We start from the raw sequence: 14,596 nt of genomic DNA, 5'->3' as shown, positions 1-14,596 counted from the left end.
CGAATGATCAATTCCAGTTAAATCCTGTGACTCATTCTTGATCAGGAGAAAATAGTTGTGGTTTTGACTAACCCAGCCAGGTTTCAGCACAGCAGAGCCATCGGCAGGGTGCCCAGCAGGTGCTCTGAAAAAGTCAAGGGAGCATATTCGGTTATACATACAGGGAATCCGGGGCTTTTAGGTCGGTAGAAATAATTCAGTGCGGGACCGAATTTCCTGGTCTTTGTTATAATAAAGCAAACGTCACGACCTGCGCTCCTCCATTCAGCACCCCGGGACTGGACAGCACCCTCACAACACTAGCGGTTTCTTCCTGCCTTAAATCCTGCGCTCCAGCTGGAGGCACTCTTGGGACCACCGCATTCTTGCACTGACTGCATTGAGGCCAGGCTTCATTTAAACCAACTCATAGTGATGAGAATCCGTGGGGGTACTTAACAGATCTTCGGGAAGAAAATCTTCTCTATCTAGGCAGAGTATGGTTTCGGCCCTGAAGCTTTGAAAAGAAATATCTTGGGATTCTCTGCCACAGCTTGACTTCGGAAATCTGGGACCCAACTCCTGTATACTCACAGGACTCGAGAAGGGCGTCTGCATACTCTGACGGGCTTGGGCAAATCAGACACATCTCGTTCCAGCTTCTTGATTCCATATACATGTTTTTAAATGACAAGTCTACTTTATTATTATAATTTTACAAGTTCTGAAGATTGTTTCTATTCTACATACTAGCCCCTAAGTAGTGGAAGTTGTGGAGAGGTTTCAAGTATGCCTAATCTGCAGTCAACATCTTAGAAGCAAAAATGTTATCATAAAGGACAATCATAAATTGTAAAACTGAATGTTATTGATAATGTTTGGTATATGTTGGTCCTTGAACTCTTAAGTAATAAGTCTTTCTTTTAGAAAGTGATTTAAAATGTCATTTCATTGATTTTGAAATGGTAAGAAAAGGATATATTGCATTTTTAGATTTGATTATGTTATTTTAAAAATAGAATTTAAGTGGGAATAAAAATTGTCATTTGATTTCACCTGAGTAACAACAGCACATACTTCTACAATGGAATTCTGTATAAATGCCCACTATAAGTATTAAGCATGTAGTCTTTATACATTCTCCTATTTATTTACTTCTATGGATTTGAGATTTGAAGCAAGAAATTTTTCTAAAGTCATAGGTAACTTCAAATTAGAGATCAGTTATATTTATAGCTTGTAGTCTATAATTAAACATACAAACTTTTATCTTCAGTAACTAATTCTTTCAAGAAGAATTTAAAGATATATGAAAATTTCCAAATAGGATTGTTAAGGATTCCATAAGTGGGAAGGCATGACATTATTTTCATAGCTTTTGATGTTCCACTGAAGTTTCCTTAATAGATTTAATCCATACAAGAGTCCTAGAAAACAAATTCTATAACTAGAGAATTATCTTCCTTAGTTTCGTAAATATTAATTACACTGTGCTAAGTGATTTACAGTTCATCATCATGACACTACAGCGATAGATGTTATTCTCCTGATTTTAAAGACAAAGAATTGAAACTGCGACAGGTTGAATCATTTGTTTGACTCTAGGAACCAAGTTGAGTGGAGGTCCGTATGACTCCAAGCGAATGGTGTCACTTTTTGTTTTTGTTTGTGCATTACTCCAGACAGCTGTGGAAACCGCCATTCAATGTAAAAAGCTCTATTCTGTTGCCATAGGCTATTTTTCTATTTTAATAATCGGTATTCTTTTAACAAAGTTGACTAAAATTTAGTAAAAATGAATGCTTTAAAAATTTCATGATGATGCAGTAGAATCAGGTTAAGTTTTACTTTTGATAGAATTTATTTTATCCCAAAATAACAGTTACCTATGTGTTTTTCTTTTAGGAGTTGACACAAAGTTGAAGTTCACTCTTGAGCCATCTTTAGGTCAAAATGGTTTTCAGCAGGTAACTTTATTTTTGGTTTTGAAAATACTCTTACTTTGAGGGTATTTACAGGGTACACTGAGATTCAGTCTCAAAGTGGGAAAATTAACATATACTTTGATATGCGTAAGAAGACAGTCAATTTTTAAAATTATAGATAAAATAGCTTATGAAGCTACAAATGGCCTGGGTTTATACTTGCAATGAAAAATATTGTACTTTCTATTAATGGTGCAAGTGTGAGAAAAATTTACGGAAACCAAACATCTGTTATTCTGAATCTATAACATATGTTTTGAGTTCTGAACCAGTGCTTCCCAATGCTGTGAGTACGGCAAGTGGATCACAGATGTGTTAAGGCTACGTAAGGGGGCCTTGGGGCAGGCACAGTCCTTAGACCAGTCATATCTGGCCGAAAGAAGCTTTGACTGTTTACCCTACTGCTGCACAAATTTTATCATAGTCTACAGATATCAAGATGGAAAAAAGGTTGAAAAGTGCTAATGCAGGTCAGTATTATCACTCTGCCAATATTTCTTCTTTGTTCCCAGTGGTATGATGCTCTTAAGGCAGTTGCCAGACTATCAACGGGAATACCAAAGGAATGGAGGAGAAAGGTAAGGAGGATTCGTAGGGCTCAAATATAAAAGGATCATGACTCTCCTTCTTTAAAGTCTCTGGAATGTCAAAAAGAATATTCTAGCTGTAATAATTTTAAACCTGTCTCTCTTTATTATTCATTCATTCAATAAGTATTTATTGATTATCTATTCTGTGCCAGATGCTATCCTAGGTACTGGGGATACAGCAATGGAAAAACAGAAGAGACCAAAGTTTTTGTCCTTATGGAGTTTACAAAGGAAAAAATATAAAGTATGTCAGATGGTGATAAGTACCATGGATAAAAATACAGCAGAGAAATAAATTAAGAAAATGCGGAGGAATGGGGATAAGGAGGTGGAATTTGAAATAGCAAAGTGACAGTTGAATAGGGCCCTGCAGGAGGTGAGCAGTAGGCCATGCAGCTACCTGGGGGTGAGTACTCCAAACAGAACTCTCTGGTGGGAGCATCTCAGGAATATACAAGCGAAGGCAAGATGACAGGGGGCCCGAAACACAGTGAGCAAAGGGGAAAGCAAGGGAGAGAGGGTCATAGAGGTAATGTGATGGGGTCGGGGGGATGGCAGGTCATGTAGGACCTTGTAGGCCATGCTAGGACTTTGTCCAGTGTGAAATGGGAAGCACTGGGGACTAACATGATACAACTTACATTTTAAACGGACCACTCTGGCTACTAACTTGAGAATATGAGCGACAAGGGCAGAAGCTGGGAGACCAGTAGACTTGCAGTAATTTAGGCAATAATTTATTGCAATAATGTGGTAGTGGAGATGGAGAGAAGGGGTCAGATTCAGATTCTAGGCATATTCTGAAGGCTGAGTTGATGTGAATGCCTATCGGATTGAAATAAGACGTAAGAGGGATGTCAACGATGGCTTCGCGATTTTTACCTCAGCTGCTGGAAGGGGAGACATGTTATTCACACAGATGGGAGGAGCAGTTATGTGTGTATGTATGTATGTATAGCTGAGGTGGCAGTGAATTCGATGGTTGCCTTTGGCTCTGTTAAGGGTGAGATGTCTATTAGATGTGTAAGTTCAAGTTTTCAAGTGGGCATTTGGACATAAGATTCTGATGCTTAGGAGAGAAGTCTGGCTGGAGACATTAATCAGTATTATTTCTGCTAAACTACGTTCAGTACCAAAACTTGAAATGTTCTCTTATTGTATTCATTTATAAACCTCATCTTATATTCCTAGAATTTGAGCATTGGGAGTTCCTCAAAATATACCTTAAAAATGGCATTCTGGAATACATATTTCAGAAACAGCTTTTCAGGATAAGATGACCAGAGGAGTAAAAATACCCAATGACTCTTTTTAAAAAGTTATTTGTTATGAGAATTCATCTGTCAGGCTTTTTTTTCCCCCCCGTGCGTATGCGCGCGTGTGCGCGTGTGTGTGTGTGTGTGTGTGTGTGAGAGAGAGAGAGAGAGAGAGAGAGAGAGAGAGAGAGAGAGAGAGAGAGAGAATGAGAATGAAAGAGGTAGGATTTAAAGGCAGAAGCCACTTCATGGTGAAAAAAGGCCCATTCTCCATGAATGACCAGGTGGCTCTTGCCCAAGCATAGACAGCAATTAAGAGCCAAGTATAGCAAGCTCATAACATCATGGAGCTAATTCAATGAACTGAAATAAAATTTGAAAAATATTTTTTGTTTTCTTAGCAGTTTCCCTAATTGCTAGATCATTGCTTGGTACATAGTTGGAACTCAGCAAATATGAATTGAAAGAATAAATGAAAGGCCCTGATTGGTGCAATTCAGTACAGCAAACATTTCAATGAGGCCCTTGTGGCTTTCTACATGTGGGCTATATCTGGTCTAGGAACAGCTCCCATTTTATTGTTGGATGTAATAACTGTTTCTAATAAAGGTGAAATTATGTGTCTTACTCTAGCATTTTTCTTTATGAATATTTTAGGTTTGGTTGACCTTGGCAGATCATTATTTGCACAGTATAGCCATTGATTGGGACAAAACCATGCGCTTCACTTTCAATGAAAGGAGTAATCCTGATGATGACTCGATGGGAATTCAGATAGTTAAGGTAACGCCACTGAGCTTGGCCTATTGTTCTAACTTAGAAGGCAGAGTCTAGGAGCCAGATGTTTCCTGGACAGAGGATCAAGCCTGGACAGAGGTCTGGATGTCTCTATATTTTCTGCTTCCTCATTCTAATAGTTAATGGGGATCTTTGACTATGCCTTGTCTTCATAAATTTGGATGTTGCCGGTAAGAATAAAATGTTTCCACTGACAGTTGACTTACCTTGCTCACATGATAAAAGATTGAAATTACTTTTTTTTCTTTAGCGTGAGTCAGTGCTGTTAACTGGATTTTTTTTACATAAGTCACTGAGAAATTTAAAATTAAGCATATTTCATGTTAGAATAATTGGGCTGTTATTAGGGTCTTTGATAATTTCTTAACTGTCAGTTTGTGAAGATAGACTGATTGGTGGGTATACTTTAAAGCAGACTGTCAAGAGCTCAAACCATCTGTGGAGGCAGCTGTGGTTTGCCTACCTGGATTATTACAGTTGGTTAGATCCTGGTGCCAAAAGCCAAGGATGCTGATTCAATCTGATCCCACTGCTATTCTCTTACATAAGCCTCTAGCACATGGTTTTTTATTTTATATGAGTACATTACAGTGGAAAGCTAAGCTGAGGTTTTAAAAAGAAAGATGTTTTATCTGTAATTTGGCCACCACGAGATGGCTAATGTTTTGGCAGATTTGAAGATTTTTTTTTTTTTTCAGGAGGAAGTACTAACTAAAAGGAGCTACTTTCTGATCTAACTTGGTCTGTTTCAGACAAATGCTAAAAATATATTATGGAGTTATATCTTGTCTGCTTGAAAAGCCTTTGCATTATCCACATTTCAGCTGTTTATTTGGAATTTCAGAATGTCTTTCTCAGAGCTGAAGTATTCCATATTTGAAATACTTTCTTTCTGCTTAAATTGTGAATTAAGGAATTAAGGAATACACATTTTATAACAATCATGTTATTAAGAGGACCTTTTATTTTCTCATTGAAACGAATGCTGTATCAGTAAAATGACTTCAGTGCCTGAATAGCATAGTCTCTGCTTGGAAATAAAATTACAAATATTGTCCTGATTAAATATTAATGTTTCTGTCAATTTCACAGAAATTTATACAATAATTTGGATAGAATGATTTTGCTGTTTTGGACAGAATGATTTTTCTGTTTGTCTATATAGTACAGGTTGCATTTTTTGCTATTTTGATTTTTTCCTTAATACTATTTAGAGTTTTGATAGCTAAATAGGTATTATATAATTTTTTTTGTAGAAAGAAATAATGTTGGCATCTATCATACATGTGTTGAAATGACTTGTTCTATCTGAGACATATTATTAAAATGAACTATCAATTTATATGGAATTATTATGTAATTTTTGTTAATTCTGAGTGCCTATTTGTGTTAATTCTGGAAACATCTTAAGTGGAAAATTTGCCTGACTGTAATTCCTCTTGAAGATGTCTTGGCACATTAGAAAACATTAGGAAGAAGAAAACTAAAAAAAATTTGTTTTGGTCTGCATGTGTAAGTTGCGTATGCATTTTTAAAAACGGAAATACATGTTGATAATCTGACTCTCATGCTGAGGAAAATAAATACCTACAGTTTTTTGTTTGTTTGTTTGGTTTGTTTTGTGTTTTTTTTTTTGAGAGAGAATATAAGAAGTCATTTTTAAAAATCTTGTTTCCAATTGTACACCTGAAATCTATGTAATTTTACTAACAATTATCACCCCAATAAATTTTTTAAAAAATCAAAAAAAAAAAAATCTTGTTTCCCTGTCATTTTAGGATCTTCACCGCACAGGCTGCAGTTCTTACTGTGGCCAGGAAGCAGAGCAGGACAGGGTTGTGCTGAAGCGGGTCCTTTTGGCCTATGCCCGATGGAACAAGAATGTTGGGTACTGCCAAGGCTTTAACATTCTGGCTGCACTAATTCTGGAAGTGGTGGAAGGCAACGAAGGGGATGCACTGAAAGTGAGTATCAGGCTCCGAGGAAGGCAGCTGAAATTCTTCAGAGAGTGAAATGTTCCACCTCTACTTTGTCTTCCCGATACCCAGTCCTCCCAAGGAGTTTGCTACACCTTGGTAGTCACCCATGATACCATTTCTCCCAGGTTAAGGCCAGGTCAAGTGACCAATTCATGTAGCCGCCAGAAGTGAAGAGAGTGATTATGTTTTTAGTGTCACTTACAAGACATATTTTAAAGAAAGTTAAATACTAATTGTATTAATTAATATTAATTATCCATTGCTGCATAATAAATTAGCCACTTACAATGGCAAACGTGTATTACCTTGCAGTTTTGTTGAGATGAATCTGGGCGTGGCTTCACTGGCTCAAAGTCATATCATTGTGGCATTCAAACTGTTGGCTGGGGCTGTGGTCTCATCTGAAGGCTCAATGAGAGCATTCACTCCAGGTGGGAGCATTCACTTCCAAGTTCATTAAGGTGGTTGTTAGCAAGATTTAATTCCTCACAGGTCATTGGACTGAGGGCCTTAGTTCCTTACTGGCTATTGGTCAGAGGCCTTTTCCATGTGAGGCTTTCCATCTCACAACATGGTGGCTGGCATCCCTCAGAGTGAGTGAGAGAGTAAAAGAAAGTGATCAAGGCAGAAGAGATTAAGTTACAGATTTGTAGCCTAGTATCAGAAGTAACATTTCACCACTTTTGCCATATTCTATTCATTAGAAACCAGTCACTAGGTCCAGCTCATACTCCAGGCGATGGGCTCATACAGTGGTGTCACTATTAGGAGGTGGGGCTCCCAGGGGTGGCGCCTATTCCACCAGTGATGCTTCATTCTGATTGGATCTTATTAGGCTGCTTTATTCTTTCATATCTGAGATGAGGTATGGAGGAGATAGGCTGAAAGTGAATATCTATGATGGAAGATGTTTGCATAGAGAAAGGTTATGGAAGTGAATTATATTTATTATCTTTTCATCTTTGATGCCTAGGGCCTTTATTAGTAAAAAAAAAAAATTCTGGAAACTTTTTCAGATGGGACACTAGCAATTTAAGCTTATAGGTCTGAATGTGACTCACTGAGTCACCAGAAATTGTCTTTATGAGAAATGAAGCATTTCAAATGTGGAGGATGGCCACTGCCTTATTTGCTCGGGGCAAGGTGGGATTGCTCATTCATACTGGAGCTCTCAAACTGCTATTGGTGCAATACTTTGTGATGGATGTGGCTACTTAGTCTTTGTATTCAAGAGCACCTCCCCTCACCCCAATTCTGTGTTTGACTATGGTGAATAACTTCGTGATAGTCTCAATCACTGACTAATGTGATATAGAAAAATAAGCAAATGTTCCTCCTGGTTTTATACATGTCATGGTGGAATTAATTATAAATCCAGCCTGACATGATCTAAGTCTGTATTCATCCTCTCTCTCTTTCCATTCATGTATTTAAGGAAACAGCTTTGCAGCTATTTGTTCATCAAATAGACGGGGGTGGAGGTGGGTGTCAGTGACACATCAAATACATGAGGTTAAAACATTTTTTTATTAAGAAGCACTTTTGTTTACTCAGTCTATCCAGTTTTAGTCAAATTTTTTCCACATGTAATTTATATGACTATAAAATAGGAACTGTTCTGTTGAGAAACTGGAATAAACAATGTAGGTTAGGGGGTGGGGTGGAAAGGTTTGGAGAAGGGGATATAATGGCAATCATATCATGAAAGGGTTCAGTGATACTTGAGAAATAAAAATTCACATGAAAAGGTGGATTAAATAAAACTGAGAAACTGAATATTTGTATTTCTGCCTCTAAGAAAATGAACTTGATGGAATGAAATGACATCACGATGGTTTAGGAATTTGGCTAGGCATTTAATATGCAAAGGAAGGTTGGGTTCATGAAGAAACACTTCTGATGCAAAGGAAAATATTAGGTGTTGGTGTTTTTCTAATAGCTATTTTGGCCTTTGCAAGTTGTAATTATTAAGGAAATATATAGTATATTAGATGTAGATAAACCATTTTCCTTGCTTTTTTGCACTTACTGTTTTGTCTTAGTAACTGTTTTTCTGAAGCTCCCTCATTATTTATTTGTCTCTTAAATGTTTTTTTTTTTAGAGCAGTTTTAGATTCATGGCAAACCTGAAAGGAAGGTACAGAGATTTTCCGTAACCCCCGGCCCCAACTCCCCACATGCACGTCCTCCATCATTATCAACAGCGTTCATCATTCATCAGAGGGGTACATTTGTTAAAATCCATGAACCCACATCAACACATCAATAATTTCCTAAAGTCCATAGTTTACATTAGGGTTCACTCTTGGACTTGTACATTATATGGATTTGGACAAATGTATAATGACATGTATTTATCATTATAACATCATACAGAGTATTTTCTCTTTGCTAAACATCCTCTGTGCTCCCCCTTTTTCATCCCCTCAACAACCACTGATCCTTTTACTACCTCCATAGTTTTGCCTTCTCTAGAATGTCATAATTGGAATATTAGTATGTAGACTTTTCAGATTGGTTTATTTCGCTTAGTAATATGATTTAATGCCCTTCCGTGTCTTTTCATGGCTTGATAGCTTCATTCTTTTTAGCGCTGAATAATATTCCATTGTCTGGACCTGGAGAACATCTTGGCTGCTTCCAAGTTTGGCAGTTATGAATAAAGCTGCTGTAAAAATATGCATGCAGGTTTTTGTGTGGATATAACTTTTCATCTCCTTTGGGTAAATACCAGGACTGCAATCGCTGGATTGCATGGTCAGAGTAAACTGGCAAACTATGTTTAGTTTTGTAAGAAACCGCCCAACTGTCTTGCAAAGTGGCTGTACCATTTTGCATTCGTACCAGCAATATCTGCGAGTTCCCGTTGCTCCCATCCTTGCCAGCATTTTGTGTTGTCAGCATTCCAGATTTTGACTACTCTAATAGGTGTGTAGTGGTATCGCGCTGTTTTAATTTGAGTTTTCCTGATGACTATGATGTGGAGTATCTTTTTCGTATGCTTATTTGCCATCTGTATATCTTCTTTGGTGAAGTGTCTGTTAAGGTCTTTGGTCCATTTCTTAAATCGGGTTGTTTGTTTTCTTATTGTTGAGTTTTAAGAGTTCTTTTTATATTCTGGGTGATCATCCTTTATCAGATGTGTGTTTTGCATGTATTTTCTCCCAGTCTGTGGCTTGTCTTCTAATTCACTTGACATCATCTTTCCTAGAGCAGAAGTTTTTAATTTTAATGAAGTCTGGCTTATCAAGTATTTTTTTCATGGATCGTGGCTTTGGTGTTGTATTTAGAAAGTCATTCCTATCCCTAAAGTCATCTATGCTCTTATCGTCTAGGAGTTTCATATATTGCTTTTTACACTTAGGTCAATTTTGAGCCAATGTTTGTGAAGGGTGTAAGGTTTATGTCTAGATTCATGTTTTTGCATTTGGATGTCCTGGTGTTCCAGCACCATTTATTGAAGAGACTATCTTTGCTCTATTGCCATTATTTATTGTAATTTTTAAAGATCTAATGTTTGGTCTTTGAAATACAGTAGTTGGTGGAGTGACATAGCTGATATAAGACATAACTGGCTCTTGTGATACCTTTAGACAGAGAATTTCATTGTGTCACAGGAATTCCTTTGATAATTTGTAATTTTTTTTCTATAATTTTGAGGGATCATAATTTCTTAATAAAAACACAGTGTCTTTCTTGGTATTATACAACTTACCCTAGGTGAAAAGTGCAATAATAGACTGTTACCTTTAAATTTTGCCTTCGTAATTCCATAAATCCCCTTGTCCTTACCCATAGAGGGCAAAGACTACCAGGGCACTCTGCTCAGCTGGAAATCTGCCTTTCCTCTCAAGTGGCCTCGGGCACTCCAGGACCTCCTTCCTCCACACAGATTGAATATATTCCTTTTATTGCTAAGCTCCCATTCCCAGGGGGACGATACATTTCCCTGGTAAATTCTGTCCTACAGAAGAAGGCTAAAGCAGCTCCCTGACCTTCCCATTCCTGTAATAAAGGCCTAAGGAGGACCTTCTTGAGAGTATGTCCCCACCCTTATTGACTTAGTCAAAACTATGACCCTAAAAGTAGATCTTACAAGCCAGGGATGAGAAGAAAAATGGGCCTTTGACAGGTCAGGGAGATACATTTTTTGGAATATGGGGTTTTCCGATATGCTGAAAATTAAAATGTGAGACAGCTACTTTCCCACCAACATATATAGGGCCAGCTAGGGTTTTGTTCTTTATTTTAGTTTTCTTGTGCTCTAGTGGGGAATGAGCAGGTCTCCTAGGAGGGAGGGCCTACGCATAGCAGGCATGCTGACAGGGAATGGACCAGAGATTGACATATAGAACACGTGTGTTTTGCTAGGGCGTTCTAGTGGTTCTTGACAGCTTAGAAAAGGTAACACAAGTAGAAAAGTCAGAATGAAAATAGTAACTTGAAGAATTTATGGGACAATCTTATGAAAGAAACCCAGATTTTAAAAGTGCCATTTGTTCAAATAAAACCTTGTTACATTCTCCCAGGAGAGGAAAGTGGACAAAAAGCCAACATCAATTGTTCTAATAATCTAGGTTGATGGTAAGTGAATTTCGAGACCAGCTTCAGTGAGGGTGTTTTATGACAGGCCAGCTCTTGGTTTTCATGGTAGGGCTGACACGAAGGAGCCAGCATTAAGATTCCTGCTGGCCACAAGCTTCACTTCCTGATGAAGCTTGTGCTCTGTCACTTCTCAAAGTGAGGCTGAGGGTTGTTTAATCCCAGCTACTTATGGGGTAGACTCAGGTCTAGCTGTCCATCTAGAAATTTTAGACAGCAGCAGACTTTGGGTCTGAGGTACTTTGATGAGTTACTTAGCTAATCATGAGTTGCTCAGATAATTATACCACCCACTCTTTACCCAGATTGGAGATGAGCCTTGAAAATCCAGAACATTTTGGTACTGACACATTTATAGGATAGCGTGCTTTGGCTAACTATATTTTATCCATTGGAATATGTTTTTTCTATTTAGGACACGTTAGGATACTGATTTTTATGAAGCAATCTTGTTCTTTATCTTTTTTTTTCAGATTATGATTTACCTTATTGATAAGGTACTTCCTGAAAGCTATTTTGTCAATAATCTCCAGGCATTGTCTGTGGATATGGCCGTCTTCAGAGACCTCTTGAGACTGAAGCTTCCTGAATTATCTCAGCACCTGGATATTCTTCAGAGAACAGCAAACAAGGAGAGTGGAGGTAGTGATGATTCAATGCTATTATACCTTTGAAAACATTTTACTTCTCTGATTCCACTGTACATATGAGCCTAAACCTTGAATGGAAATACATGTTTTTAGGTATTTCTGTTGATGCGAGTTTGATATAATGAAATAGATTTCTAGAGAACAAACTCAAAACTGAAAATCAAAACATATTGAATGTCTAACTGGTCATGGTTAGGAAGTCATTCAAACACCTGATACTTCACTAGTACCAGATCAATAACTAAAGTGACATATTGACCTCTAGATGAAGAATGGTATACATGTTTTACTGTTTAGTTACACTGTTCTAAGCTGGCACCGAACCTATAGGCAGTCTTCAAAACGGAGCTACAAGTACAATTGAGCACAGACTGTGGTTTTTCCTGAACCATTGAGGTTATGGGAGAGTGCGATATGTATTTTCATAAAGTTGTAGGAGATGAAAGCAGTCCTTTGGATTGAAGTGTTTAATGTCCCTTCTATTTACTCTTGCTGAGGATATATAGATTTACTTGAGATGAATGGGCCAGTTCTTGCTGGAGAAGGGCTCTTCTGAGCCTCCAGGTAGAATCTGAACCCTGAAGGAAGGGTTAAGTAGGGCAGCAGTGAAGACAGCGCTGCAAGCAGCTCTGAGAATCGCCACTACCCAGCAGGCATCGTGCAGCTTTCCGAAGGACCTGAGCTAGTGCTGTAACTATACCCACTGCTTGCACTTCCGTGCTGTTCAGAGTACCAGAAAGAAGACTCAGAAGTTTGTTGTGTTTCCTGTAAATGGTTGCCAGTTACTGACCCACACATTTAAATCTGAGAAAATATTAAAGGATTTTGAGGACCTAATCTGTGATTAAAATATATTGGAAATTTTAGCGACACCTGGTATCTCTAACCATTTCTTACTAAGTCATTTGAATCATCTTTTCATTTAGTTGGTGCAGTATAATTGTGCACTTGTGGATTTCATAAAGCTTCCAGATAGAGCAACCTTGCCTGTCCCACAGTCAGTCATGCTTTATCGGCTCCATGTTTTTTTCCCAAATGCCCTGGATTTGCCTACAAGGGGTGACCTCAGATTCTAGTCTCTGAACAAAGATAATCCCTTTGTTCATAGGTAAGAAGGATGAAAATAAGTGCAGGAGAACAGATCTCTTTTTGCTTATGCTTGGCCAAATGCACATTCTCACTGTAATTTGGAGGAAGGATCAGTCCACATATCTAGATTTTTATATTTCATTAAAATACATACATATGCCATCACTGGAAATGGGAGAGAATACTATGTTTTTTAGTGAGTTCTAATACTTCAAAGTGAGCTGGATCCCGGATCTTTAAAGCTGTGTATAGTTCAAAATATTTTACAATTTCATGTTGTTTAATCTCTAAATATTTTGGGCTTTTCTAGCTATCTTTCTGTAATTGATTTCTAGCTTAATTCCGTTGTAAGTTCTCTGAATTATGTATAATTTAAGAAGTAGACAAGTAATTCCTAATGAGAAATTTTATTTTTATCAGCAGCATTTGAATAAAGATGGGCTTAATGAGATTTTGAAAATTGGCTTTTGCTTTCAAGAGACTAAAATCCTTTCCTTTCATCCTGTTTTGGTGAGGAAAACATTCTCCTTAATTTTCAGCATCTCACAAATTGTAGAACTAAATTCAATTTTAGGTTAAGATTTTTGAAATACCATAAAGAATTCGTAAAGTTCATATTATTGAGATTTCTATTAAACACACCTATGTTCTTTTAGAAAAAGGAAGGAAAAAGAAAGAACCAGAATTTAGTGATATAAACAAATCAACCAATAAATGGGTAACATTTGAGTGGACATGAAAGACTGAGAATATTTTTATAACTTGAAATTTGTCAGTTCTGAAGAAATGTAGTGTTTGTTTTATTTCAGGTGGATATGAGCCCCCACTTACGAATGTCTTCACGATGCAGTGGTTTCTCACACTCTTCGCTACGTGCCTCCCTAACCATACCGTTTTAAAGATTTGGGATTCGGTCTTCTTTGAAGGTTCGGAAATCATCCTAAGGGTGTCACTGGCTATCTGGGCAAAATTGGGAGAGTAAGTGATTTCCACCTTCCGTTCTGTTCTGTTGTGTTGGGGCCTTGAGCAATTTGTGTGCTCTAACATGGAAAGCATCGCTATTTAAGTGTGAGGAAAAGAGAAAATTGTGAACTTTGTGTAATTGCTTTCGCTTTCTGAAATCTCAGCTGGCTCATTCTTGATTGTTGGGGGCAGACGGAATCTAGTATTTTAGAGGAGGGGTAGGCTATTTCAGGCCTCTAATTCTCCCCCTCCTTCTCAGTGCTAGTGTCCTGGCTGGTTTACTTTTTGTTAACAGCTCTCTGGACACTCATTGGGAAGAGGGAGAGGGACTTAAATGAAAGAGGAACTAGAAGGTCTGGAAAGGAGTAGGTGGATTTTGTTGGCTAATATCACAATTTGGATTATGTTTGAATCTTTAGTATTTATTTTGTTCTCCCTTTCAGGGCTATGATCAAATTTATGAGATAATATGTATAAGGTATCTAGCATGGTGCTTGGTACATAGGCAATAGACTGTATGGAGCTTCTTTCCTTTCATCAAGAATGAATTTTATGTGGAAATATATTAAAACCGAATACATTACCAAATAGATTTTACTTATTCTTATTATTATTTTTAATGTATTGCTTTTAAAAAAAATTTGGGTGGAACATTGTGTTTTTCCAGGACCCATCAGCTCCAAATCAGGTCATTGTTTTCAATCT

At 37.5% G+C, this 14,596-nt stretch overlaps 1 protein-coding gene across 6 annotated transcripts in view; it reads left to right on the top strand.

Annotated features, from left to right (window-relative positions):
• The window catches only part of TBC1D30 (TBC1 domain family member 30), an 83,785-nt gene that overhangs the window by 46,065 nt on the left and 23,124 nt on the right, over nt 1–14,596 (top strand). For 5 of the 6 annotated variants that reach the window (XM_019732450.2, XM_019732452.2, XM_019732454.2 and 2 more), the window contains 6 exons: nt 1,885–1,946; nt 2,477–2,542; nt 4,468–4,593; nt 6,387–6,572; nt 11,663–11,831; nt 13,738–13,906. In XM_019732450.2, the coding sequence (XP_019588009.2) occupies nt 1,885–1,946; nt 2,477–2,542; nt 4,468–4,593; nt 6,387–6,572; nt 11,663–11,831; nt 13,738–13,906 (778 nt within the window). The remainder of the gene's footprint in view (nt 1–1,884; nt 1,947–2,476; nt 2,543–4,467; nt 4,594–6,386; nt 6,573–11,662; nt 11,832–13,737; nt 13,907–14,596) is intronic. The other variant, XM_074325458.1, reaches the window with a different exon arrangement.

The sequence above is a fragment of the Rhinolophus sinicus genome, linkage group LG02 (genome assembly GCF_036562045.2).
Source record: "Rhinolophus sinicus isolate RSC01 linkage group LG02, ASM3656204v1, whole genome shotgun sequence".
NCBI lineage: Eukaryota > Metazoa > Chordata > Mammalia > Chiroptera > Rhinolophidae > Rhinolophus > Rhinolophus sinicus.
Note: the sequence above shows the minus strand (reverse complement) of the source record. Positions and strands in the feature narration are given on the sequence as shown.